Source organism: Puma concolor, unplaced genomic scaffold (assembly GCF_028749965.1).
Source record: "Puma concolor isolate L17-30 unplaced genomic scaffold, mPumCon1.1.hap2 unalloc_scaffold_8, whole genome shotgun sequence".
Taxonomy (NCBI): domain Eukaryota; kingdom Metazoa; phylum Chordata; class Mammalia; order Carnivora; family Felidae; genus Puma; species Puma concolor.
The window spans coordinates 578,261-605,465 of record NW_028240291.1 but is presented as its reverse complement, the minus strand read 5'-3'; the positions used below and the strand labels follow the sequence as shown (position 1 = coordinate 605,465).

General features: G+C 49.2%; 1 protein-coding gene across 1 annotated transcript in view; it reads right to left on the bottom strand.

The window, feature by feature from the left end:
* The window catches only part of LOC147570843 (protein Shroom2-like), a 44,398-nt gene extending 24,556 nt beyond the window's left edge, over positions 1 to 19,842 (bottom strand). The window contains exons 1-2 of the mRNA XM_086696731.1: positions 19,823 to 19,842; positions 12,920 to 15,377 (exon numbers count right to left, since the gene is read on the bottom strand). Of these exons, the coding sequence (XP_086552857.1) occupies positions 12,920 to 15,377; positions 19,823 to 19,842 (2,478 nt within the window). The remainder of the gene's footprint in view (positions 1 to 12,919; positions 15,378 to 19,822) is intronic.
* Between the last annotated feature and the right edge of the window lie 7,363 nt (positions 19,843 to 27,205).

The window sequence follows — 27,205 nt, the reverse complement described above, 5'->3', positions numbered from 1 at the left end:
GGATTCTGTGTGTCCCTCTCTCTCTGTTCCCTCACCTCTGCCCTGTTTGTGCTCTGTCTCTCTCTTAATAAATAAATAAACATTAAAATTTTTTTTAAAAAATAAATAAGATTTTAATTAATCTCTACACCACCGTGCGGCTCGAACTCACAAGCCTGAGATCAAGAGTCACATGCTCCACTGACTGAGCCAGCCAGGTTCCCCCAGACTTATTTTATTTTATTTTTTTTGAACCCTATTACTACTTTTTCATTGAGGCCTTTGTTCAGAGTTGCTCCCCACTGACAACTGAGAGCTGCAGGATGATACTAAGGCAGGCACTTCCCCAGGAGATGTGGGACTCCTCTGAAGGGTCATTTATTTATTTATTTTATGTTTTTTTCAATATATGAAATTTATTGTCAAATTGGTTTCCATACAACACCCAGTGCTCATGCCAAAAGGTGCCCTCCTCAATACCCATCACCCACCCTCCCCTCCCTCCCACCCCCCATCAACTCTCAGTTTGTTCTCGGTTTTTAAGAGTCTCTTATGCTTTGGCTCTCTCCCACTCTGACCTCTTTTTTTTTTTTTCCTTCCCCTCCCTCATGGGTTTCTGTTACCCCCAGACTTATTTTAAATTAACTTATTTTTTGTGGAATCCCAGTGTTCACGGATTTTTAAAAATTGAGATAAAGTCCACATATCATACAATTCACCCCATGGAAGTATACAACTCAGAATTTTTTAGTATGTTCACAGAATTGTACAACTATCTATGCTATCTAATTCCAGAACATCCTCGCCACCCCCAGAAGAAACTCCATACCTACCACAGCAGCCATTCTCGTTGCCCCCCGACCCCAAATTCCTGGCAACACGAATGTACTTTGTGTCTCTATAGATTCTGCCGACATATGCGATCTCACATACGGCTTTACTTTTTACTGTACTGTGAAATATGTCTAAATGTAAAACATTTCACTTTCTTTGTTTTCATAGCTCCTAGGCTATAAAACACAAAACAAATTTGCACGTTTTATGAGAGCAAGACCACAAAGCAAATGTTGAATCCGATGGTGTGGGGAGTTTTCTGGGAACAAACTGTTTCTCCCGTGGCCCCACCTGATACCTCAGCACTACTTTCCAGTTCAGCTACTGGTTTTCTGGATGTCACAGAAGGCCTCATTTCGCCCGTCGCTTTTCTTTTGACTGACAAGACAAAGAGCTCTGGGGGCCAGGCACCTTGATGTCTTTTGCCGATCTAGAAGGATAGCTTAATGGATGAATGTGGACAGGTTCTTTCCTCCCAGCCAGGGGCAGTTATGTGAGTGCCACTGACAATGAGACACTCCCTCACATCACCTGGAATATCCTTTTATGAATTGAAGGATTAGTATGGAAACAATGACAGAAAAGTAAACTCACACAGAGAACATGCTTATTCCCAAGAACATGCTCCAAATGCTGTTTGAGAAAACCTGAAGTAGATCTATTTTTTTCAATAATTTTTTTGGTTTGTTTTTAAATGTTTATTTATTTTTGAGAGAGAGAGAGAGAGAGAGAGCACAAGCAGGGGGCACGGGGCAGGGGGGAGGGAGGAGGGAGGCAGAGAGAAAGGGAGACACAGAATCCAAAGCAGGCTCCAGGCTCTGAGCTGTCAGCACAGAGCCCGATGCAGGGCTGGAACCCACGAACCGCGAGATCATGACCTGAGCCGAAGTCAGACGCTTAACCGACTGAGCCACCCAGGCGCCCCTGAAGGAGATCTATTTTTCAGGCAACCATTCTGCTACTACCCGTGCTTGTCTTCCTCCCTCGCCTTCCTTTCCTCTGAATTCTGGTGGGGGTGGCAAGGATTTCTGTATTGGGAGTGGGAGGCAAAAGGGCTACTGGGGTGGGGCTGGGGGCACAGACGTAAAACACGCCCCCGGCTCTGTGTGCTCTTCCGTGAAGTCCTGGGCGATGTGTAGTTTTAACACATGCTTAGAAATATTGGGACGTGGGGCGCCTGGGTGGCTTGGTCGGTTAAGCGTCTGACTTCGGCTCGGGTCATGATCTCACAGTCCGTGAGTTCGAGCCCCGCGTCGGGCTCTGGGCTGACGGCTCAGAGCCTGGAGCCTGTTTCAGATTCTGTGTCTCCCTCTCTCTCTGCCCCTCCCTTGTTCATGCTCTGTCTCTCTCTGTCTCAAAAATAAATAAACGTTAAAAAAAAAATTAAAAAAAAAAAAGAAAAAGCAATATTGGGATGCAATCTCAATCGCTTAAGAGAAATAGGTGACTTTTCTTTAATTTCAGGTGTGTGGACCTTCAGCAAATGCAGGGGTTAAGCCGATTGGAGACTGGGTGCGAGAACCCGACAACCGAGCCTGTGGCAAGTGAGTGCCAAGAGCCGAGTCCCCATCTCACCCGCATCTGGCAACAACTGCGTATTGTAAGACGTACTCTTGCCCCACGTGGTGGATCACGTCAAGTTATCTCTTAAGTTAAAGAAAGTAAGCCTATGTCAGGAGTGACTGCTTAGTGGGTAGGTGGTTTTCTTTTGGGGTGACAAAATGTTCTGGGATTAGATAGTGGTGATGGTTGCACAACATCAATGTAGTAAATGTCACTGAATGGCACACATTCAAATGGGAAATTTTATGTTGTCTGGATCTTAGCACAAATAAATCTTTACAACCTCACTGAAGGGCGGGAGGGCAAGTAATTTGGAGTAACCTCAGAGACAAAGAATGGCCACTGAGGCCCTCTGGATAGAGACCTACAAGCCTGTGAGTCCTAAGGGGAGGAGGTGGAACTGAGAACCAGACAGCAGGCCAGTCCTCACAGTCATCCTGTGGGGAGCTCAGCGTTGGTGGGCCTGGCATTCCCCAACGGTTTTCTGCACACACAATGATTTCAAAGTTCTAATATAAAAATGCCAACAAAGGAAAAGGAGCAAAGGAGAAATCTGCCATTAGGTTGCCTTATCCTGGCCCCAAACAACGTGCCTGTATTTGGCACGTCTACTGTCCAAAGTTTCTAAAAATGAATGACGCTGAATGGATGGTGGCCTTGAGGTAGGCAGGTATAGAAGGAACGCATCAACTCAGCCAGGACCCTACTGGGTCATCAGGGAGGACTCTGCTGGCCCTACACCTCGCTCCTCTCTGTGGCAAGGGTGGGGCAGAGTAAAAGAGAGAGAGAGAGAGAGAGAGAGAGAACCCTAAGCAGGCTCCACATTTAGCACAGGGCTTGATCCCATGTCCCTGGGATCATGACTTGAGCCAAGATCAAGAGCGGGACGCTCAACCCCGACTGAGCTACCCAGGAGTCCCAGGGATGTGCATATATTTCTAACCTGAGTTAATCACTCAGGTTTAAGACATTTGGCTTCACCCACTAATGGCAGGAAAGCCAACTTAACATGGATCAAATAGAGTGCCATGCTAGGTCCCATTAGAAGAAATAGGAACTGGGGCGCCTGGGTGGCTCAGTCGGTTGGGCAACGGACTTTGGCTCAGGTCATAACCTCACAGTTTGTGGGTTCGAGCCCTGCATCCAGCTCTGTGCTGACAGCTCAGAGCCTGGAGCCTACTTTGGATTCTGCGCCTACCTCTCTCTCTGCCCCCCTCCAACTGTGCTCTCTCTCTCTCTAAAATAAATAAACATTAAAAATAAATAAATAAAAATAAGAAATAGGAACTTGGTTCTTGAGTCAAGATGGAAGGCACCTTAACTAGGCAACCAACCAGAAGACTCTACAAAAGTTAACAGGCAGCAAAGATGATCTCCAAAGGAGGAAGAGCAGACTTTGCCAATGCCTTTGTCAAAATGAACAGCGTTAACGTAAGGAGTATTTAAATGTGTATGGCTGAGGGGCGCCTGGGCGGCGCAGTCGGTTAAGCGTCCGACTTCAGCCAGGTCACGATCTCGCGGTCCGTGAGTTCGAGCCCCGCGTCGGGCTCTGGGCTGATGGCTCGGAGCCTGGAGCCTGTTTCCGATTCTGTGTCTCCCTCTCTCTCTGCCCCTCCCCCATTCATGCTCTGTCTCTCTCTGTCCCAAAAATAAATAAAAATTGAAAAAAAAATTTAAAAAAAAAATGTGTATGGCTGAGTGGGTACTTTCCCAGACCATCTCGGCCCTCAGACACAGCCTAGAGAATAGAAGCAGGCTGGGAGAACTGAAAGGAGACGGGTCTTGGCATGCTTAGATGGATTTCCAGACAAAGAAAAAAAAACACTGATGAATACCTTTATGTGCAAATTCAACCAAGGTCAAGCGACAAGGGTCTGAGCTCTGAAGAGAGCGGACAACTGGCCGGGAGAGACAAGAGGATAAAAGAGCAGGGGGTTTCTGCATCTGGGCCGCTGTGGAGGTCTCTCCATCAGGGAAGGGCACGCAGCGGCCTCTGGCGGCCACCAGGGGGCGCGCGCCCAGCACGCAGGCGCAGCTAGAGGCGGGGGGGGGGGGGGGGGGGAGTCTCCCCGGAAGAGCACCGGAAGTCATGTGACTCCCAGTTCCGGCTCCTCTCCCTGCCCGGAACTCAGAACTGCGGGCCGTCCGCTTCCCCTCCCCTCTCCTCCCCTAGGCCTCCGCCCCTGCCCCCGCCCCGTAGGCACGCCTCTTCTGTCCTGGCTCTGGGTCTCCCGTCTTTCCTCTCCGGCCCCAAATCCGCACATGCCGCCCCACCATGTCCCTTTCAAATAACGTGAAGTCACCAGACGAAGCCAGCATGGAAGAAAGTCTGCAATCGCTCGCTTGTCCTCACTCTGCGTTCCCTAAAAAGCCATGTGGCTACAAATGCAGGGAGGAACTGGAGTTACAACCCACCAGCACCCCCCCCCCTCCCGGGGGGGGGGCTCAGGGTTTTTTCTGCCACGCCCTTTCTCCTCTCCAGGACGGAAGGCCGAGGCCAAGTGTGTAAGCACTGCAGGCACAAAGCCCACTGCCCAAGAAGGAAGCTATGCCCAGTGCCGGCTCTGCCAGATGCTGGCTCCACCCTGGAAAACGTCCAAGCTGGAGTGTCCCCTTGTTATCCCAGCGCGGGCTGCATAATTACCCAGCAGAGCAGTCCAAAATGGAAAGCTTCAATTGCCCCTTAGCTAATTGAGGACCAGGAAAAGCAAAGGTCTTCCCTAAAGCAACAAATGAGGAATAGACTTTGGCTGGCTAATCTCTCTTACTTTGAAATGTATTTGTAAGAAGCTTGTTTAGTAAATGAAAAGTCAGGGGCGCCTGCATGGCTCAGTAAGTTAAGCTGACTCTTGATCTCAGCTCAGGTCATGAGCTCATGGTTCTGAGTTCCAGCCCCATGTTGGGCTGTGTGCTGACTGCACACAGCCTGCGTGGAATTATGTCTCTCCCTCTCTCTGCCCCTCCCCTGCTCGCTCACGTGTGCTCTTTTCTCTCTCTCAAAACAAGTAAACTTAAAATGAAAAATACATTGGGGCACCTGGGTGGCTCAGTCGGTTGAGCGGCCGACTTCGGCTCAGGTCATGATCTCACACTCCGTGAGTTCGAGCCCCGCGTCGGGCTCTGTGCTGACAGCTCAGAGCCTGGAGCCTGCTTCAGATTCTGTGTCTCCCTCTCTCTCTGACCCTCCCTCGTTCATGGTCTGTCTCTCTCTCTGTCTCAAGAATGAATAAACATTAAAAAAAAAAATTAAAAAAAAAAAAAGAAAAATACATGAAAAATCAGTCTTTGCACTAACCAACCTCTGTAAGCCAAGGCACCTCTCAAGGAAAGTGTACAGGAAGGTGCCCCTCAGGTGGGTTTAGCTTATTTATGAATTTTATATTCAAGCACATTTTCCCTAAAGAGCTCAACTGCATACAGATTCAATTTTACAGTTGTTGGGGTTCAGAATACCTTCTCCTCCTCCTCCTTCCTCATCTGCCCCAACAAGATACAGGTCTGCAGGTCAGTGCCAGCCCATTGGCACTCGCTCCTAAAGGCGGGGGTGGAAATGGCTGGAAGGCAGCTATGCAGACAGAACCTGCCAGCACCCACAGCCATGGTGTTCCACCCCTAGATCCCCTTTCATCACCTTTGGTCTCCAGAGCCTCCCAGAACACAGTACTCATTGAACACTCAAATCGGAGAACAATAATCGCCTATAGCATAGCTTAGCTTTCTTACAAGCTTTAAAATATGATATTGGAGGGGCGCCGGGTGGCTCAGTCAGTTAAGCATCTGACTTTGGCTCAGGTCATGATCTCAAGGTCCGTGGGTTCAAGCCCCGCCTTGGGTTCTGTGCTGACAGCTCAGAGCCCGGAGCCTGCTTCGGTTTCTGTGTCTCCCTCTCTCCCCCTCCCCTGCTTGTACTCTCTCTGTCTCAAAAATGAATAAATAAACATTTAAAAAACACGATACTGGAAAACAAGTCCACACTACCAAATCAAGACATAAATGTCTTGATTCTCAATGTTATGCTAGGACAGAAAGACACTATTGTATAAACTATTACTATTGTATAACTAAAATCTTAAATGACATTTAGCATACAGAATGTACCAACACGGAATCCTTATCCACCATAATCAAGGACCGAACCAAGGGCTGTTAGGCTGGTACCTATCCATTCATCTGCCAATCCATCCTATTTATCCACCTACCTATGCATTTATCTACCCACCACCCACCCATGTCTCCACTCGTCCACCTGACAACTGGTCCAGCCATCTGTCAGTCACTGTGCTCCACAGGTCCCCTCCCCAAGCTGAGCATGAACACCCAGCTGCCATTTGCTAAGCAGATGTCCTGAGGCAGGCTTGTGGTATTCCAGGAACAGTCTCATAGTAAGCATCAAGGCCCTGCGGGAGAAACGAGCTTGGCTTGTTCAAGGGATAGGAAGGTGGCAATGAGTCCTGAGCCTGGATGGGAGAGGAGTGACGAAGGGTGCCCCCCCACAAAAGGACGGGCATACAGGGCCTTCCAGGTCACAGTCAGGAGTCTGCATTTTATTCCAAGTGCAACTAGAAGCCATTGAATGGTTTGGGCCTTGGGACAGTTGTAATCTATCTTCCAAAACCAGTGAGGAGGTAGCTGCTGTGGTCCAGGCTGGAGATGACGAAAGCTTGCACGAAGACGGGAATGTGATCCCAGGGAGCACTGTGTTGCCTGAGGAAGGTGGGCCTTGGCTTGGGCAGCAAGGTGACCAGGGGAGATGTGGCTCAGATCCGAGCCCCGGCAAGGAGGGTACCGAGGGGCAAAAACAGGATGACCTCCACCCCGTTCAAAGGCACTACCAGCCATCCAGGCAAGGAGACCAGCAGGCAGCAAGGGGGTGACTCCATGAGAACTGGGAAAGGTGGGGTGCAAACACACCCACCAAGTGAGCATCAGTCAGCACCTCAGCGGGGAATGCCTCTGTGCTGCCGTTCACTTGGAAGGGCGACTCTTCAAAGTGGGATCAGTGAACCAGAAGGTGCCTGCAGTGGTTACGGGCCACCAAAAAGCCCTCCAGAGAGGTTCTGCCAAATTCCCCTCTCTTCACCAGCCACACTCAAGGATGGCAGCCTCCCTCTTCCTTTATTTTAAATGCTCCCGTAACGGGGCGCCCGAGTGGCTCAGTTCGTCGAACACCGGACTTTGGATTTCAGCCCTGGTCATGATCTCATGGATCGTGAGTTTGAGCTCCACATCAGGCTCAGCACTGATGGCTCGGAGCCTGCTTGGGATTCTCTCTCTCTTTTTCTGTCTCTGCCCCTCCCCTGGTCTTGCTCTCCCCCACTTCAAAATAAAGAAAGAAAGAAAGAAGCAAGTAAATAAATAAAAATTTTAAAAATTTTAAATGCTCCCCTATCAGGTGTGGCCTCAGCCGCTCAATGATGGGGTGACACTTCCTGAGAGGGCCGATGCAGCAGACAGCACTGGTTTAAGGTATAAGGCAGAAACGACATTCCTCCCACTGTTACGGACTCACTGTATCCCCCTAAAATTTATATGCTTGCGTCCTCACCCCCAGGACCTCAGAATGTGACTATTTGGATGGAGGGTTATTGAAGAGGTAAGTAAGGTAAAATGAAGTCATCAGAGGGGACCCTGATCCAGCCTGGTGCCTTACAAGAGATCACGACACAGACACGCGGAGGGAAGACCACGTGAGGACGCGGGGAGGAGGTGGCTGTCTGCAAGTCATGAAAAAAGCCTTGGGGGAAATGAGGCTGACATCTCGAACTTGGACTTCTGGCCTCCAGAAGAGTGAGAAGACAAATTTTTTTTTTTTTTTTTTTTTTGTGGATGCTACCCAGTCTCTGGTATTTTGTTACAATAGCCGGAATAAGCATCCGACTTACGAGGGACCCCAAGTCAGCGAGGGAGCAGCTTTGCAGGAAGCAGACTTGTGCTGGCCACAATGACGGGGCTTGGAGAGCTGGTACAAAGCCTCAGAGAACAGAAGCCAGGAGACTGAGGGTCGGGTGTGGGCAGGGGACGCTGCCCACCACAGGGAAAGCTGGTACTAAGTGCACGCGATTCGATCTGCTCTCATGGGAGTGGGCTGATTTCAGATCAAACCCCCCGTCTTCCCCAGGACTCATCCAGAAGTCACCCCATCCTCTTTCCTCCAAGATTCGGATGCACCACGTAACTTTTCACCAAAATTATACTTTATGTGTCACCTCTTCAGTGGTTAAGTATGGGTGTCTGTCCTTCCCTCCTACACTGTGAGGTCCTTCGGGAGCAGAACCTTTGTCCTATTTATCTTTATATAGAACAGAACCTTGACCCTCACAAATATGTTCTCTGTGTGGTTTGCGTAAACAAGTAACTCTTATCTTGATGCCCTACTCTTGTCTCAACAGAATACAATGAAAACCATTCATTATCCTGCCCCATTATCAGATCAGTAATTTTTTTTTAAGATTTTATTTCTAAGCAATCTCTACGCCCAGTGTGGGGCTCAAACTCACAACCCCGAGATCAAAAGTACCATGCTGTACTGACTGAGCCAGCCAGGCACCCCAATAATTCATATTTTTTATAGACACACTTATATTGTTTTAAATTCATGCAGGGCACCTGGTGGCTCAGTTGGTTGAGCGTCTGACTTCGGTTCAGGTCGTGATGTCACAGTTTGTGAACCCGAGCCCCACGTTGGGCTCTGTGCTGACAGCTCAGAGCCTGGACCCTGCTTCGGATTCTGTGTCTCCCTCTCTCCCTCTGCCCTTTCCCCACTCGTGCTGTTTCTCTGTCTCTCAAAAATAAATAAAACATTTAAAAAATTTATACAAAACATTAGGTATCTTAAAATCTTTGTATTATAGGATTTTATTTTTGGTGAGCAAAAGACACTCCTTAACCTGAGTTTTCATTTCTTTTATTCCCAGATTTAATGTTTTAAGTACATTATTTCTTACTGATACTTCGAAAAACAAACATTCTCTGAAAAAAACTGGGAATGGCTTTTCAATGCTCCTATTCTAGAATTTCATTGAGTCCTGCCACTCTTTGAAAGTGCACACAATTCTGAAAATTGCTGGGTCTGTAGCTCAAAAGCAGAAAGCTTCTGGAACTAATTTCTTCAGGGTGGTTACACAGTCCGCTAGAAGACACAGCCATGATAAATGAAGCATATGGTCCCTCCCCCTGTTCCTCTTGACCCTTTCACTATTGATAGTGCCATTTACCACACACACACACACACACACACACACACACACACACACACACACACACTGTACATTAGAGCTATTCATTAGGACTCTGTTCACTGCAGGGGAGCTAACTCTAACCACCACACAGACCCTCCGCAGGATCAGTGAAATACATACATGGCAGGAGCACAAGGGTGAAACCAGAGCTCGCACATGCAGGGTGCACCGAGCGCTCTCACAACTGCAACACAGCCCAGAAGTGGGCTTGGAAGAAAGAGTACAGCTGGTGCTGGGCACGTGACTTACCCAGAATGTACAGTAATAAAGCTGTGATTGTGTTTCTCAAAAACCGCTCGATTCCGTAGGTGTATTATTCAGCGGCCATTCCTTCTTACCCAGGGATTCTTGGTTTTAGCCATGCAGATAATTACACAGACTTCCTACACAATATACCACTCATGTCCCCTCAGAGCCACGTAAAGATTGGATACTCTCCTGTGAGGCTAACAGCACTCGAGTTTAAAGCCAAATGAAATAAAACCCCAGTATAGAAGGCTCTCAAAAGCAAACATTTAAATTGGTTATTTCTGCTCTCAAAAGCAAACATTTAAATTGGTTATTTCTGCAACAGAACCCTGAATTTTGAGGTTAAGTGTTTAAATTTGAATATCACACCAATCACCAGATATTCTCAAAGCAGTAGAAAGATCTGTATTCAGTGACCCAATTGTGTAGTTTTATTTCCACCGTTCTATCAACCCTCTTTTTTTTTAAATGTTTTATTTTTGAGAGTGTGTGCATGGGGGAGGGGCAGAGAGAGAGGGGCAGAGGATCTGAAGCGAGCTCTGAGCTGACAGCAGCAAGCCTGATGTGGGGGTTGAACTCACGAACCGTGAGATCCTGACCTGAGCTAAAGGTGGACGCTCAACCGACTGAGCCACCCAGGCGCCCCTATCAGCCCTCTTAAAATAAGCTGATACCACAGGTCCTACAGTATTCTACGCTTCCATCTCCCTCCCTCCTCGTGCATATCAAGGGCGAGATGACACTATTGATTCATTTACTTAATCAGTCTAAATTCTATCCTCACTACAGTTAAACAGCTACACTGACCACATTTGAGAACTATGGCACACAACGTGCTAATAACACTGCTACCATCCACCACTCTTTCAGATCCTCTTGAGGAGCCGACGGACTTGATTTCTATTTTCGAGCTCGAAATAAGCCCAATTTAGAAAGGCTGGCTCCATTCCTTTCTGACAATCTTCCCAGGCAACTCCAATTTGGAGACCACGCCCCGGCAGCCCAGCTGTGTACTAGATCATTAAAGCATCCTTTCAACGAGCATTCTGGATAAAGCATTTCATTCAAGCACATTACACTGGATTTCTCATTCTGTGAACATAAAGAACCGTACTGTACAGCATACACAGCAGCCATTTTAAGAACCAAAAAAAAAAAAAAAAAAAAAAAGAAGCCACGATGGCATCAGAAGGCATCTTCGCCCTTGAGACGCTTCTGCTGGAGGCAGCGCAGGGCTACAGGCTCTGCTCAAATGGCACCACGTCTGCAGCGGGGATGCTGAGGTGCTGGAAACTGCATCCAGTTAGCAGCCATGCTGGCTTTCGCAAAAAAACCACCAGAGGCCCAATCACGTGAACCAAGCATTCACCCATCGAGAAGGCCACCTCCAAGATGTCTTCTTAGCAACCCCAAACCCAGAATTCACCCACCTCGGATTAGGGCGTCCCTCCTCGGCCCGGACGGTGGCAGAAAGTTGCCTGTGCTCACCAGCGTCCCCCACTTGCTGTTGTGGTTCGATGGCAGCTTCCTGCCAAGAGCAGCACAGTGAAACTCCGAATCATCAAGCTGCCTTCCTCAAGACATCTATTATTACGAACCCCCTCATTGTGGGTTTGCCCCGCAAGCCTGTGCCACGGAGGCGAGGACGCAGCCTGCCGCCTTGTAATGACACTCAGCCACAGGTCTCACAAGCTCCGCTCTCCAAACTGTTGTTTTTTAGTGTTTATTTATTTTTGAGAGAGAGAGAGAGAGAGAGAGCGAGCTGGGGAGGGGCTGAGAGAGAGGGAGACAGGATCCGAAGCAGGCTCTGCACGGACAGCACACAGCCTGACACAGGGCTTGAACCCATGGACCGTGAGATGGTGACCTGAGCCGAAATCAAGAGACAGACGCTTGGGGCACCTGGGTGGCTCAGTCGGTTAAGCGTCTGACATTGCCTCAGGTCATGGTCTCACCGTCCTTGAGTTTGAGCCCCGTGTCAGACTGTGCTGACAGCTCGGAGCCTGGAGCCAGCTTCAGATTCTGTGTCTCTCTCTCTCTCTCTCCCCTCCCCTGCTTGCACTCTGTCTCTCAAAAATGAATAAACATTAAAAAAAAAAAGGCGCTCAACCGACTAAGGCAACTAGGCACCCCCTGAATATTGTGTATTGAACCTACTACTGGTTCTTTTAAAAAAAAATTTTTTTTAATGTTTATTTATATTTCGAGAGAGAGAGAGAAAGAGGCGAGATGACACTGGAATGTTTTCTTTAAGTTTTCTAGAAAGCTTAAAGTCAACTTTTAGCATTAGGACTCTTACCTTATAGAAGCGCCTGGGTGGCTCAGTCAGTTAAAGCGTCTGACTCTTGGTTTCGGCTCGGGTCGCGATCTCACAGTTTGTGAGTCTGTGCCCCGCGCTGGGCTCTGTGCTGACAGCATGGAGTCTGCTTGGGATTCTCCCCCCGCCCCTCCCCTGCTCACTCACTCGCTCTCTCTCTCAAAATAAACTTAAAAAAATTCTTTTTAATAAAAAAAAAATAAAAAGAATTCTCACCTTATAAAAAGTGCAACAGTTTAATGCATTGCATGTTTAATTACATTTGTTCTGGAGGAATCTAAACATATTTGAAAAAAAATACTACAAGGAACAAATATTAAAAATTTTAAAGGCCTCAGCATTTGAAGAGTGGCTATCGTGTATCATACACTGTCTTCACCCCTTTTCATTTCAGAGGAGAACTGACCATTTTCTAGGGTTCCCCCCAAATTCTTTACGTGGGGTTAAGGTTGGGGCAAGCTAATTATGAGGAGAGACAGCTGAAGCAAGTGACGATGGGGAGGCCGGGGACTCAAGACAGGCACACGGATACGGAGTTAAATTGTCATGGATGTACCTGTTTAGTCCCCAGGTACCTTCCACACAAGTTGACACGAGAGAGCCGGTGCACACAAACGATGCCCAAATGGCGGGACACAAGCGACACTGACATTGGGCCATCGTATTTTCAGGGCATCCTATATGTGCCTTAAGACAGCAGCCCGGGGCAGCTCTTCCTTGGCTGGGGCACAAACCTTACCTGTTTGTAGGGGTCTGTGGATGGTGAGGAACGGGACCTTCCATGAACGTACTGTGGCCTCTCGTGCTGATCCAGACCTGCGTCCAAGATGTCATCCGCTGAGTGATACCGCCCAGAACTCCTGGCTTCTAGAGCGTTTCTCTGCTCCCTCCAAGAGGCTTGATACTCAGCAAAGGTTCCAAGTCTCTGAGGCGGTTCTGGTTTTCCCATGGTCGCCGTTTTTCCGTGACTGCTGGGGTTCTCTCCAAGGGAGGTCGTGTGGGCCCTGTTCTGGAACCAAGGCTCTGCACCCTCGTACCCGTGGCCCGCTGTCCGCGGCCTCTCCAGCTTCTCCTTCGGGAATCCACAGAGCGCTTGCCTCTGCCCAGGTCTCTGGTGAATGGGTCTGCTGCTTTCCTCAAAAAACTTGCACCTGTCGGCGAATGTGCCCATGGTGTCCTCGGACGCACCGGGGTGCCGGTGGGGGCGATCGGGCCCTGCGAGCCCCACCTCGTTCATTTTCTCGGGTTCGGAGTACGATTTCAGCTTCTGTTGCACCGTGAACTGTTTCCGGGCCCCAATGCGGGGAACGTGCGGCAGGCCCCCTCCAGACGGGGACGGCTTGGGCAGGCCCCCCTCCCAGAAGTGGGGGGTGGCATCCAGATGTGTGCCGTGCTCCTCAGTCCGCGGCTCGGCTGACCCCGCGGGACGATCGGCCGGGCCGGGCTCCAAGTCGCGGCGCTTAAAGGACGTGGCCCTCAGGACCCGGGCTTGGGCCTCCTTCAGGTGGTCTTTATAGGTGCCCCGGAAGGAACCTTCTGGGGAGGCGCCGGGGATGCCTCCCGGCTCCACCTGCCAGCCGCCGGCCTCCCGAGCCGCCTCGTCGGCCCCAGCCAGCGCCACCGTGCTTCTGCTCTTCTGCAGGTTGGCTCGGCGCATCTGGACCTCGTTCCTCAGGGTGGTGGCGAAGCGGTCGCTTCTCCGGGTGGCTCTGCCCACCTGGCCGTCGAACGGGGGCGGCCTTTCGGCACCAGCTCCCGGGCCGTCGTCGGGCGGGCGCGCCCCCTCCCGGGCCAGCGAGTGAAGCATAGGCGTCTTCCGAGGGGAGATCTTGCCGCTTTCTCCCGCGGCCCACAGGAAGCCGTCGGCGGCTTCCTTCCCCGCCGCTCCTGCCCTGTGGGCGGCTGTCTGTGGCTCCTCACTTCCCACGGGGTGGCCCTTGGCTGCCTGGTCGCTCTCACGGGTGTCCGAGGCCTCCTCCTCGTGCTGGATGTGACCCCAGGGCCCGTGGCCCATTGGGTGCTCAGTGGGGAGTTCGTGGGCTTCTGCGGCCCCGTCAGACTGCCAATATTCCTCGTGGGGCTGTCCCGCCTGGGCGCTTGCCTGCGGGCACTGTCTGCTGGTCACACAGTAGTAGCGGCTCTGCCCACCGCTGTTGCCCTTCTGTTCGGTGGCACCGGGCCACCTGAGCCGAGTGGGGCCGTCGTCCTGGACACAGTGGGCAGAAGGCTCCTGGCAGCCACCAGGGACGGCCACACAGTGCTGCTCCCTCAGCGACGAGGCGGCCCTGGGGCCGTCGTGACAGAAGGGACTCTCGTCACTGTACTGGCGCGGGTGCTGGCAGCCACAGGAGGCCTGCGGGAAACGCACGTCCGTGCTGGACAGGGAGGCCTGAAGCCGGCCGGGGGCCCCTGGGAGGCCACCCGGCCTGTGGTCACGGGTCGGCACCCCACGGTCCAGGGGGACTTGGGGCGCAGGGCCCGAGCTCCCGACTCTCTTCCCATTGCCGGGCCGTGCCGGCCTCCACTGCTGACTGGCGGGCTCTGGTCTCCAGTCACTGCGGGGCTGGGCCTGGGGCGGGCCTGGAAAGTGCTGCACACTGGCGGTGTCTGAGAGCAGAGGGCCCTGGGCCTTCTCGTGGCTCTTGGTGGCAGCGAAGCTGTCACTGCGGAGAGGGGGAGGCGGTGGAGGAGGGGAGGAAGGTGCTTTTCTCTTATCGGGGACATACCAAACCGGTCCCAAATTTGATTTTCCAGGGGTGGCCAGCTTGGTCTCAGGACTGTCCTCTGGCCTGGGGCTTCTGCTGCCGTCACGGGGGACCCGGGGTGGGAAGTACCCGAGCCTGTCCTCCAGGCCCTGGGGGTCACTGGCAGCCTGGCCCTGCTGGCCGCCCGGCCTACAGGCCTCCCCCAGGCCCACGTTGTAGAGGATGTTCTCCGCAGAGGACGCATCAGCCTTGGGCAAGGTGTGGTCGGGCGTGCTGGAGCTGGTGGAGAATGAGCCGTAAGCTGAGTCCCGCTTGCTCGGGCCGCCCAGGTGGTCGATGCTGCCATTGGACCTGGCGGCAGAGAGGCGTCTGGAGGGGTAGGGCTGGGAAGGGTGGTCCAGGCTGTCGACGCTCCCCAGGGAACTAAAGTGGTCAGAGGTACGCTGCAGATTCGTGTGCTCCCACGTGCCAGACAGGTCATGGGAGGAAGAACTAGGAAGAAAGGACCAGAGAGAAGAGTTTGCTTTTGAAGCGAGCAATAGTAAAGGGGACAAATGAGGAGAGCAGGACCAAGAACACAGCTGGCCCCACACAGAAACGTCCAGATGCCGGGGCGCCTGGGTGGCTCAGTGGGTTCAGCGTTCAACTTTGGCTCGGGTCATGATCTCACGGCTCGTGAGTTTGAGCTGCGCGTCGGGCTCTGTGCTGACAGCTCAGAGCCTGGATGGAGCCTGCTTCAGATTCTATGTCTCCCTCTCTCTCTGTCCCTTCTCTGCTCGCATTCTGTCTCTCTCTCTCTCTCTCTGTCTCTCTCTCTCAAAAATAAATTAACATTAAAGACATTTTTTAAAAAAGATTATTCTGTGACCCGTGAAAATGACAGGAAATTCACATCGCAGCACTCACAGATATGCTGTGATTGGAACACAATTATGGCCATTTGTTTACACACTGTTTGTGAATGCTTCTTTTTTTTTTTTTAATTTTTTTTTTCAACGTTTATTTATTTTTGGGGGGACAGAGAGAGACAGAGCATGAACGGGGGAGGGGCAGAGAGAGAGGGAGACACAGAATCGGAAACAGGCTCCAGGCTCTGAGCCATCAGCCCAGAGCCCGACGCGGGGCTCGAACTCACGGACCGCAAGATCGTGACCTGGCTGAAGTCAGACGCTTAACCGACTGCGCCACCCAGGCGCCCCTGTTTGTGAATGCTTCTGAGCGACAATGGCAGAGCTGGGTACCTGCAACTGACAGAGACCCATGAAGCCTAAAATATTTCCTACCAGCCCCCTCAAAGAACAAGACTGTGAACCCCGGGGTTTAGCGTATAAAAGGATTCTTGTTATGGATTACTAAAACCGAAGAAGCAATCAAATGAAAGTAATTTTCTTTTTTCTTTTTAAAAATTTTTTAGGTTTATTTATTTATTTTGAGAAAGAAAGAGAGAGCAGGGGAGGGGCAGAGAGAAAGGGAGAGAGGGAGAATCCCAAACAGGCTCTGAGCTGTCAGCACAGAGCCCGATGTGGGGCTCGAACTCACGAACAGTGAGACCAGGATGAGTTGGATGCTTAACCGAGTGAGCCGCCCCAGTGCCCCAAATAACGATAATTTTCAAATTAAAAGGGGAAATCCAGAGATAACGTTACTTTTCCACACCCAAATATTAAAGTACCAAGAGCTCCACTTAACTCTCAGTTAATGGAATATTTGATAAAGGACCCAAGCCACAGGCTTTCTTAGCAAAACAAACACTGTCGTGCTCAGGGGACTCATTAACTTGACAGAGTTCACTGGAGCTGTACCTGAATGCCAAAAATACTGGTTCTGAAGCAGGATGGGGCCTAAGACAGGGAAATACAAAATCAGGTTTGTTGCTACAAGCTGGGAGATATGTTTGTTAAGGAATCAGTTATTCTATGAGGTAGTGACAGTGTATATAGGAGGCTAATGGCTCTCGATGGTAAAACTACTTATCCAAGTATGTTAAAAATGCTTCCGTGGGGAGCCTGGGTGACTCAGTCAGTTGAGCATCCCACTCTTGATTTTGGCTCAGATTATGATCTTACAGTTTCTGGTTTCAAGCCCCGTGTGGGGCTCTGAGCTGGCAGCGTGGAGCCTGCTTGGGATTCTCTGTCTCCCTAGCTCTCTACCCATTGCCCTACTCTCTCTCTCTCTCTCTCTCTCAAAAAGAAACATTTAAAAAAAGAAAAACTGGTTTCAGTAAAGTTCAACAAAGCTGGAACATTCAGGCTTCAAGGTAAGAAACAAAAAAACAAGAAAAACTACCACAACCCTGGCGACTTTAGGTTTGGGGAGAACCAGGATGAAAGGGAAAACTGTGTGATTAGGGCAAGGACACAGGAGACCGAACTGGCTAAATCACTCTTAAAACAAACACAAGGGTTGGGATGAGCACTGGGTGTTGTATGGAAACCAATTTGACAATAAACTTCATATACTGAAAAAAAATAAATAAATAAAAAATAAAATTGCAACCCACTCTCCAAAAAAAACAAAAACAAAAACAAAAACAAAAACAAAAACAAAAACAAAAACAAAACACAAGGGGCCTGGGTGGCTCAGTGGGTTAAGCGTCCGACCCTTGATGTTGGCTCAGGTCACGGTCTCAGGGTTTGTGAGTTGGAGCCGCAAGTCGGGCTCTGGGCTGACAGCACAGAGCCTCCCTGGGATTCTGTCTCTCCCTCTCTCTCTGCCCCTCCCCTGTTCTTGTGTGCTCACTCGCTCGCTCTCTCTCTCTCTCTCAAAATAAACAAACATTTAGAAAAGCACATCACTGACCATTTATAAAACAAACAAATGAACAAGAGAACCAACGAAAACACACAACAAGGGCTCCATCTACAAGCTCAGAGGATACGGCAGCTACCGGGGACAGTGACATTGTCCTGAAGGCAGGGGACCGTTGGCTTGTATACCCTTTCCTAAAAGGACAGAGCAGTGCCCTTCTCAGACAGAACAGGAGGCGGTTCTCCTGCACCCTCCCCTCAGTGCCCTGGAGGTGATTTCTCTGTAACCTTTGAGGTCTGGGCAGCTAAAAATAGTGCCCAGCACCATTCCCACACGCGTGTGGGCAGCAAACGTGATTCTTTCATCAACAAACCACCAAATGGGCGTAATGGAAATCGTATTACTTTACGTCACTTTGATAATGAAAATAAAAGGCCCACTTTTCACTTAACTTTTACTACTCAGTTGACAATCTGTGGTTTTTCAAAAATACCCTGGACTCCAAATACCATCATCTCCTGTCACTTTCAACAGGTCAATGCATTGAGATGTATTGCCTTCACAGGAGTACTTCAGAAGTTTGTAGCAGACCGGTGTTTACTAACGATCAAAAACTGATTTTGAGATGGTTACGTTAGCTCTACACACACAGGCACAAATGCCCTTCCATAACAGATACGCACGCACACTCACATACACAAACACATACATTCAAGCACACACGCGCATGCATGCACTTACATACATGTGCACACGCCACACTTACAGATACACCTGTACATATACATACATATACACGCTCATACATGGGCTCGCACACACCCAAAGCCACCCTGCTTAAAAAATATTAAGTTGACTTATTTATTTTGAGGGGGGGAGAGAGGGTGAGAGGGAGACAGAGACCATCCCAAGCAGGCTCTGCACTGTCAGTGAGAAGCCCGAGGCTGGGCTTGAAGCATGAGATCGTGACCTGAGCCGAAGTCGGACGCTTAACCCACTGAGGCAGCCAGGCACCTCCCACCTCTCTAAGAAATTTTTTTAAGTTTATTTATTTATTTTGAGAGAGGGAGACAGAGCCATCATCCTTTTAATATGAGACTTGTGAGGACGCTGGCCACTCACCCAAGGTGGCCAGGAGAGGCCTCCTCCAGCCAACACCCCTGTGGTGTGGCCACACACCTGCCTGACACGTTAACCCTTCTGACCCTGAAATGTGGACTCCAGGTAGCCCAGAACTCCCCCTCCATTCACTGACCTACAACTCCCAGCATCTGGGTCTCCCGCTCAGTGGGAAAGCACCCCTGGGCCCCCGACGCTGGATGGCACCCTGGCATGTGGGTTGTGAAGCCCTGATTTCCTCTGTAAGGAGAGCCCTGGGGGCTGGGGAGAGGGTGTTGATGCTTAAGAGAACGGCCTGGGAGCCTTGCTGCAATACACTTGCCGAACCCTTAGGCAGATCCTGTCTTCTTTTTCTTAAGTTTTTTTAATGTTTATTTATTTTTGAGAGACAGAGAAAGACAGAGTGTGAGGGGGGAGGGGCAGCCAGAGAGGGAGACACAGAATCCCAAGCAGGCTCCAGGCTCTGAGCTGTCAGCACAGAGCCTGACGTGGGGCTCGGGTTCACAAACTGTGACATCATGACCTGAACCGAAGTCAGACACTCAACCAACTGAGCCACCCAGGCGCCCCGCTTCTGCCTTCTAATGTGTATGTAAAACTCTCAGAAGAAAGGTGCTTGCTGTAGGCACATGGGTGGACGGACAGCCCTCCCACTCAGCTCAGGACCACCGACCTGGCTGGCCCAAAGGGATTCAGCCCAAAAAGGTAAGTCCCCAAGCTCCTGATTTATTAAACAACATAAATGAGAAAGCACACTTGTTCATCCTTGCTCTTGGTGTTTTAGTTTTTGTTTTCTTTTTTTTTAATGTTTATTATTATTTTTTGTTTGAGAGAGAGAGACACACACACACACACACAGACAGAGACACAAAGTGTGGGCAGGGGCAGGGAAAGAGAGAGAGGGAGACACAGAATCCAAAGCAGGTTCCAGGCTCTGAGCTGTCAGCATAGAGCCTGACATGGGGTTTGCGAACCACGACATCATGACCTGAGCCGAAGTCAGAGGCTTAACCAACTGGGCCACCCAGGTGCCCCTAGTTTTTGTTTTCAAGGCTTGGACACCTACCTACCCAGTGAAGAATTTAGACATTTCTACTGGTAATGGTGTGTCAGCAGCTTTTCCTCATCAGAAAAAAAGCCTCTGACTGTTGATTTCGGCTCAGGTCACGACTGTACCGTTTGTGAGTTAGAGACCTGCATGGGGCTCTGTGCTGACAGTGCAGAACCTGCTTGGGATTCTCTCTCTTCCTCTCTCTCTGCTCCTCCACCACTGGCACTGTGTCTCTCTCTCTCTCTCTCTCAAAATAAATAAATTAAAAAAAAAAAGAGGGGTGCCTGGGTGGCTCAGTTGGTTAAACATAGGACTTTGACTCAGGTCATGATCTCGCTGTTCATGAGTTCAAGCCCCAAATCGGGCTCTATGCTGACTGCTCAGAGTCTGGAGCCTCCTTCAGATTCTGTGTCTCCCTCTCTCTCTCTGCCCCTCCTCTGCTCACTCTTTGCCTCTCTGTCTCAAAGATAGATAAATGTTAAAAAAAAAAAAAAAAGAAAAGAAAAGAAAAGGAAAGGAAAGGAAAGAAAAGAAAAGAAAATCACGCTGAAGTCAAGAAAGGTGCTGTTAGGCAAGGCAAGGCAAGGCAAGAAAATCACGCTGAAGTCAAGAAAGGTGCTCTTGTGGCAGGGCTGGGAAGTCATGGATGTTGGTGGAATGTCGAATATCGTCCATCCCAGTGGGAAACAGTGCCTACCTGGGGTGGTGACGGCCATGCCAGGAAGGACAGGAGCTGGCAGAGGGGAACGGAGATGCTGATGTGTCGGGGTGGCTATCAGAAAACTTGGTGGCATGCCAGGAGTGAGGCCTCCAGCTCAGCTCATTCTTCCTGAAAAAAACAACAAAACAAAAAAAACGCAGACAACTCAGGAATTGCAAATAAAGGACAACCCTGTGCCAAGATGGGAGTGAGACACGGAAATATGTTACAGCTACTCCCGCGTGACTGATAGCATTGCTTCCGGGGCTTTCCACGGTATCTGGATATGAAAAATTGTTAACTTTTATTAATGCAGAACCCATCCTAAGGCAGAGTGAGAGTCATGAGCTCCAAAATGTGAACTAAGCCTTATTCTTCAATTTTTGCTCTAAACAGGTAAATAAATCTGTCCTCGCCTCAGCCATCAGTAGGACCCCGGAAGGACTCTTCTGTCTTTCCTGTTTCAGCATAGCTATGCACACAGCCGTCAGCCTCCTTGAGGAGGAGAGATGCACTAGAGAGAAGTGCAGGGGGTCCCCAGCTCAGCCGGGTCACACACAGTTTAGACCACTTCCTTTTTTTTTAAAGTTTATTTATTTATTTTGAGAGAGAGACAGAGAGCAGGGGAGGGGCAGAGAGAGAGAGAGAGAATCCTGAGCAGGTTCTGCACTGTGAGCACAAAGCCCATTGCAGGGCTCGAACTCCTGCACCGTGAGATCACGACCTGAGCCAAAATCAAGAGTCAGATGCTTAACCGACTGACCCCCAGGCATCCCTGGATGACTTCTATTTACTCACTTCACTAAGTAAACGCAGACATCTTGACATTAACTGAGACTAGCAGGGGCGCATTCATTCCTCTGAGCCTCTCAGAGTGTCTGTGAAGTCAGCTAAGGGTCCCCATCGTGTGCATTCATGATGCCCTAGAACGACGGCTCTAGTCCGTTCAGCCAGGACTTGTGAACACCGTATGCAGCGTCTTCCTGGGCTCTTGCGCCCCTGTCCGCACCCTCCCATCGGTGGCTTATTCTTTTTTTGGCTACACCGCCTGGGAACGATAAGGGAGGTTCAGTCGCAAATCCCTACAGCTGCCATGTAAATGTTCACAGAGCATCCAAGAGAACGGTGGTGTGTGAGGAGAGCCACGCATCTGCTTCTCCCAGTCTCCATTGTCTCCACGTCTCCAATTTGGGACAGAACTCACTGACTGTGGCCAGTCTGCAGCTCAAGAGGCTCAAACTGAGCCTCTGTAGGTGCTTGACAGAGAGCAGACATTCTTCCAGGCAGGCAAAGACATTAAAGGATATTAATGTTAAAAGCATATTAAAGAAACCCGGGGTGCTTGGGTGGCTCAGTCAGCTGAGCGTCTGATTCTTGACTTCGGCTCAGGTCATGATCCCAGCGTCATGAGATTGAGCCCCACGATGGGCTCTGGGCTGGGTGTGGAGCCTGCTTGGGACTCTCTCTCCTCCTCTGCCCTTGCCCTGCTCGTGTGTTCTAACACACACACTCTCTCTCAAAACAGTAGTAAAGAGTATTAAAGAAATCTGAAAAGTATGTATAATTTAAACCTTCTGACAACTCACGGGGTGCCCGAGTGGCCGAGTCACTTAAGTGTCTGACTCTTGATTTCGGCGCAGGTCGTGACCTCATGGTTCCTGTGTCCCAGCCACGCTGACAGTGTGGAGCCTGCTTGGGATTCTCTCTCTCTCTCCCTCTCTCTCTCTGCGCCTCCCTCAAAAACAAATACATAAACGTTAAAATAAAAACGTTCTGACAACTCATACTTAAGGAGGAAAAGTAGATGGGTGGCAAAATGTGGAATGTGTTGACTTCAGGAGTTTCCCCATGAACAAGAGCAAAAAAACAGACAACTTCATCACACCACAGAAGTAAGGGGATTGCAATCCCAAAGTGTACCTCATCGAGTTTCTCCAAATCCTCGTGAGGAAGGTTCTGGCTACAGGAGTCTCGTGTTCAGATGGCATTTTCTGTGCTATCGCATCAAGGATGTGTTTCACCTTCCTTTATACTTACTTAATGAAGGAAATAAACTAGACTGAGAGTGGAGGCAAAGGAAACAAATAAAAAAAGGAAGCCTGAAAAAGAAAATGCCTCATAATCTGTGGCAACATCTTCCAACCCAGCACATGGCAAGACTGGGGTATGTGCTGGCTTACTTGGGGGGAGGGGGGCAGCAGGGCTCCAAAAGTACACGCACTCCCTCCTTTTTAAAAAGACAATACAGGGGCGCCTGGGTGGCTCAGTCGGTTAAGCGGCCGACTTCGGTTCAGGTCATGATCTCACAGTCCGTGAGTTCGAGCCCCGCGTCGGGCTCTGAGCTGACAGCTTGGAGCCTGGGAGCCTGCTTTGGATTCTGTGTCTCCCTCTCTCTCTGACCCTCCCTTGTTCATGCTCTGTCTCTGTCTCAAAAATAAATAAACATTAAAAAAATAAAAATAAAAATAAAAATAAAAAGACAATACAGGTATGCCTGGGTGGCTCGGTCTGTTAAGCATCTAACCTCAGGTCAGGTCATGGTCTCGCAGTTCACGAGTTCCAGCCTCGCATCGGGCTCTGTGCTGACAGCTTGGAGCCTGGGAGCCTGCTTCAGATTCTGTGTCTCCCTCTCTCCCTCTCTCTCTCTCTCTCTCTCTGCCCCTCCCCTGCTCATGTTCTGTCTCTCGCTCTCTCAAAAACAGCTAAACGTTAAAAAATAAAATAAAAAGATAACACATATAGATGCATGTCTATTTCAAGAAGACATAGTTGACAACCACAGTAGAAATTAAGAGCTTTTAAAAAAACAAATCACCCAGTGAAAGGTTGTACCTATAAGCTACACATAAGGATATTCTGGCTATTGGGGATAGTGACGTTTTCCTAAAACATAATGGGCTTTTCATCAGGTCCTTTGAATTTCCGAGTGCATAATGAATGTATTTGGGAAGGTTCCAGCTACCTTCTGTTTCTCAGCCCCTCTGACTACCTAAAATGGCTGGATTCATGCCGACAAGAGAGGACGACGTTCTGGATCCAAAAGTGTTCAATCACAATGCTGTGAGGATGCTGGTCTGGCAGGCTGTGGGGAAAGAGCTCTCTGGCGCCACCTGGTGGTCTCACACAGCCACTGTCCCTCTGGCTGCGTTTCAGTCAGACCCAGATGAACAGAAACAAGAACAGATTTAAGGTCTTCATTTTCACAAGATCGTGGGCTTTCTTCTCGCACAAGATACACACTCAGGTGGCTTTAAGCCATTCAGCCGCCAGAAATGTGGGGGCCCTGAGGAGTGCACAGGCCACAGGATGTGCCAGGACAGGAGAGCACAAGTCCCCAGTTTGAGGGCCTGGGTGAAACCACTATGCCATACTTGGTTCTTAGTGGTATCCACCCTGGCCACCGCAGAGCCATGAGCATTAGAAGTGAGTAAATGCGGGGTGCCGGGGTGGCTCAGGTGGTTAAGCATGCGACTCTTGTCTTCCGCTCAGGTCATGATCTCTCACGGCTCGTGAGTTCAAGCCCCACATTGGGCTCTGTGCTGACGGTGCAGAGCCTGCTTGGGATTTTCTCTCTCTCCCTCTCTCTCTGCCCCTCCCCTGCTCCCTCTGTCTCTCTCACGCACAAAGTAAATAAATAAACTTAAAAAAATTTTTTTTTAAATAATAAAATACAGAGGTGCCTGGGTGGCTCACTCGGTTAAGCGTCTGACTTCAGTTCAAGTCATGATCTCACCGTTTGTGAGTTCGAGCCCCACATCAGGATCCATGCTGACAGCTCGGAGCCTGGAGCCTGCTTCAGATTCTGTGTCTCCCTCTCTCTCTGCCCCTCCCCTGCTCATGCTCTGTCTCTCTGTCTCAAAAATAAACATTAAATTTTTTTAAAGTAATAATAAAACACAATGAAATCTCAACCAAAATTGTACCGACGTTCTTCTCAAAGCTAGAACAAACAATCCTAAAATTTGTATGGAACCACAAAAGCCCCGAATAGCCAAAGTAATATTGAAAAAGAAAACCAAAGCAGGAAGCATCATAATCCCAGACTTCAGCCTCTATTACAAAGCTGTAATCATCAAGACGGTATGGTATTGGCACAAAAACAGACACATAGGCCAATGGAATAGAATAGAGAACCCAGAATTGGACCCACAAATGTATGGCCAATTAATCTTTGACAAAGCAGGAAAGACTATCCAATGGAAAAAAGACAGTCTCTTTAGCAAATGGTGCTGGGAGAACTGGACAGCAACATGCAGAAGAATGAAACTAGACCATTTCTTACACCATACCCAAAGTAAACTCAACATGGATGAAAGACCTAAATATGAGACAGGAAGCCATCAAAACCCTAGAGGAGGAAGCAGGCAACTACCTCTTTGACCTCAGCCCCAGCAATTTCTTGCTCAACACATCACCAAAGACAAGGAATTAAAAGCAAAAATGAACTATTGGGACCTCATCAAGATAAAAAGCTTCTGCACAGTGAAGGAAACAATCAACAAAACAAAACGGCAACCGACAGAATGAGAGAAGATATCTGCAAAGGACATATCGGATAAAGGGCTAGTACCCAAAATCTATACAGAACTTATCAAACTCAGAACCTGAAAAACAAATAATCCACTGAAGAAATGGGTGGAAGACATGAACAGACACTTCTCCAAAGAAGACCTCCAGATGGCCAACTGACACATGAAAAGATGCTCAACGTCACTCACCATCAGGGAAATACAAATCAAAGCCACACTGATATACCACCTCACACTGGTCAGGGTGGCTAAAATGAACAAATCAGGAGACTATATAGATGCTGGAGAGGATGTGGAGAAACGGGAACCCTCTTGCACTGTTGGTGGGAATTCAAACTGGTGCAGCCACTCTGGAAAACAGTGTGGAGGCTCCTCAAAAAATTAAAAATAGAACTACTCTATGACCCATCAATAGCACTACTAGGAATTTATCCAAAGGATACAGGAGTGCTGATTCATGGGGGCACATGTACCCCCATGTTTAAAGCAGCGCTATCAGCAATAGCCAAATTATGGCAAGAGCCTAAATGTCCATCAACTGATGAATGGATAAAGAAGATGTGGTTTATATATACAATGGAGTACTACTTGGCAATGAGAAAGAATGGAACCCAGTCATTTGCAGCAACGTGGAAGGAACTGGAGGGTATTATGCTGAGTGAAATAAATGAGTCAGAAAATGACAGATACTGTATGTTTTTGCTCATATGTGGATCTTGAGAAACTTAACAGAAGAGCATGGGGGAAGAGAAGGAAAAAAATAGTTACAGAGAGGGAGGGAGGCAAACCATAAGAGACTCTTAAATGAAGAGAATAAACGGAGGGTTGATGGAGGGGGGGAGAGGGGAAAATGGGTGATGGGCATTGAGGGGGGCGCTTGTTGGGATGAGCACTGGGTGCTGTATGTAAGCGATAAACCATGGGAATCTACCCCAAAAACCAAGAGCATGCTTTACACACCGTATGTTACACAATTTGACAGTAAATTATATTACAAAGATTAAAAAAAAAAAAAAAAAAGCATTCCCCCTGGAAGAAAAATAATAAATAAAAACAAAGAAGGGAGTAAATGCAAAATGGCATACAGCAAACCAGTCCCGAATCACTCCTTCCTGTGGGATGTCTGCTACGGTGGAGACAGCCCCAAGACAAATATCGAACGGGAATGAATAGGGACGCTACCGAAAGAATGCTCCTTCCTTGGCCGCAGTCAGATGTGAGCCAACTGGAGAGACCGGTAAGGAAGCCCATTCTGGGAGGGAGAAACACAGAGGGTGATTTCTGGCCTCACAAACAGCCATGAGGGGCGAATGGGAGCGCGAGAGCCACAAAGGCCTGTGCAGCCCAACCCAGAGATGCCGAAGGTCCTGCTTCTGAGCAGGTGCTGTGGGCAGGGATGTGACAGATGGACCAGCAACGCCCCACGTTGAGCCGGGGGCTGCGCAATCCCAGAATCACTGGATAGGCAGTGGGCCTTCGTCCGTGCTCACACCAGGCCAGGGTCAGCCCAGTGTATATAGGAAAGGAACCCTGTTTGTTCAAACGGCTGTTGATGTTTGGAATCCTTAAAACACATGCTTATTGTAGAAAATATGGAATATTTAAAAATTAAAAGGCCAGAAAGACACCCAAGGAAAAGAAGCCATGATCTAAAGACAGCCCTCTGCACGACCTCCTCTCTGTCTCTAGACAATTTGGAGAAGCCTGCAGACTCTGTGTCTCCATTTCACTCTGCGGCCCGCCTGGTTTTGGGAGTATTCTCTCATGCCACTGTCACTCTTCCCAAATGGCACCTCTAATCAGTGCTTACTATTCCTTTCATATAAATACAGAAAAGCCATAGTACTGGCTACGAACATTTTCTACTCCTACAGATGAAATTATTCATCCTAATGAGGGTTGTTCCCCTGAAGCCTTTCCCACAAATTACATACCAAGATTAATAAAAATTTACTTCAATTTTTAGAAATAATTTTATAAGCGAGGTAGTCTTTGGGGGATTTTTGGAAGGACAGGGTTTACACCACAAATATGAAAAATGCTAGCGTATCATTTAAAATTAAGAATGAATCCAGGGGCGCCTGCGTGGCTCAGTCGGTTAAGCGTCTGGCTTCGGCCCAGGTCATGATCTCATGGTTCGGAAGTCCGAGCCCTGCATCGGGCTCCATGATGA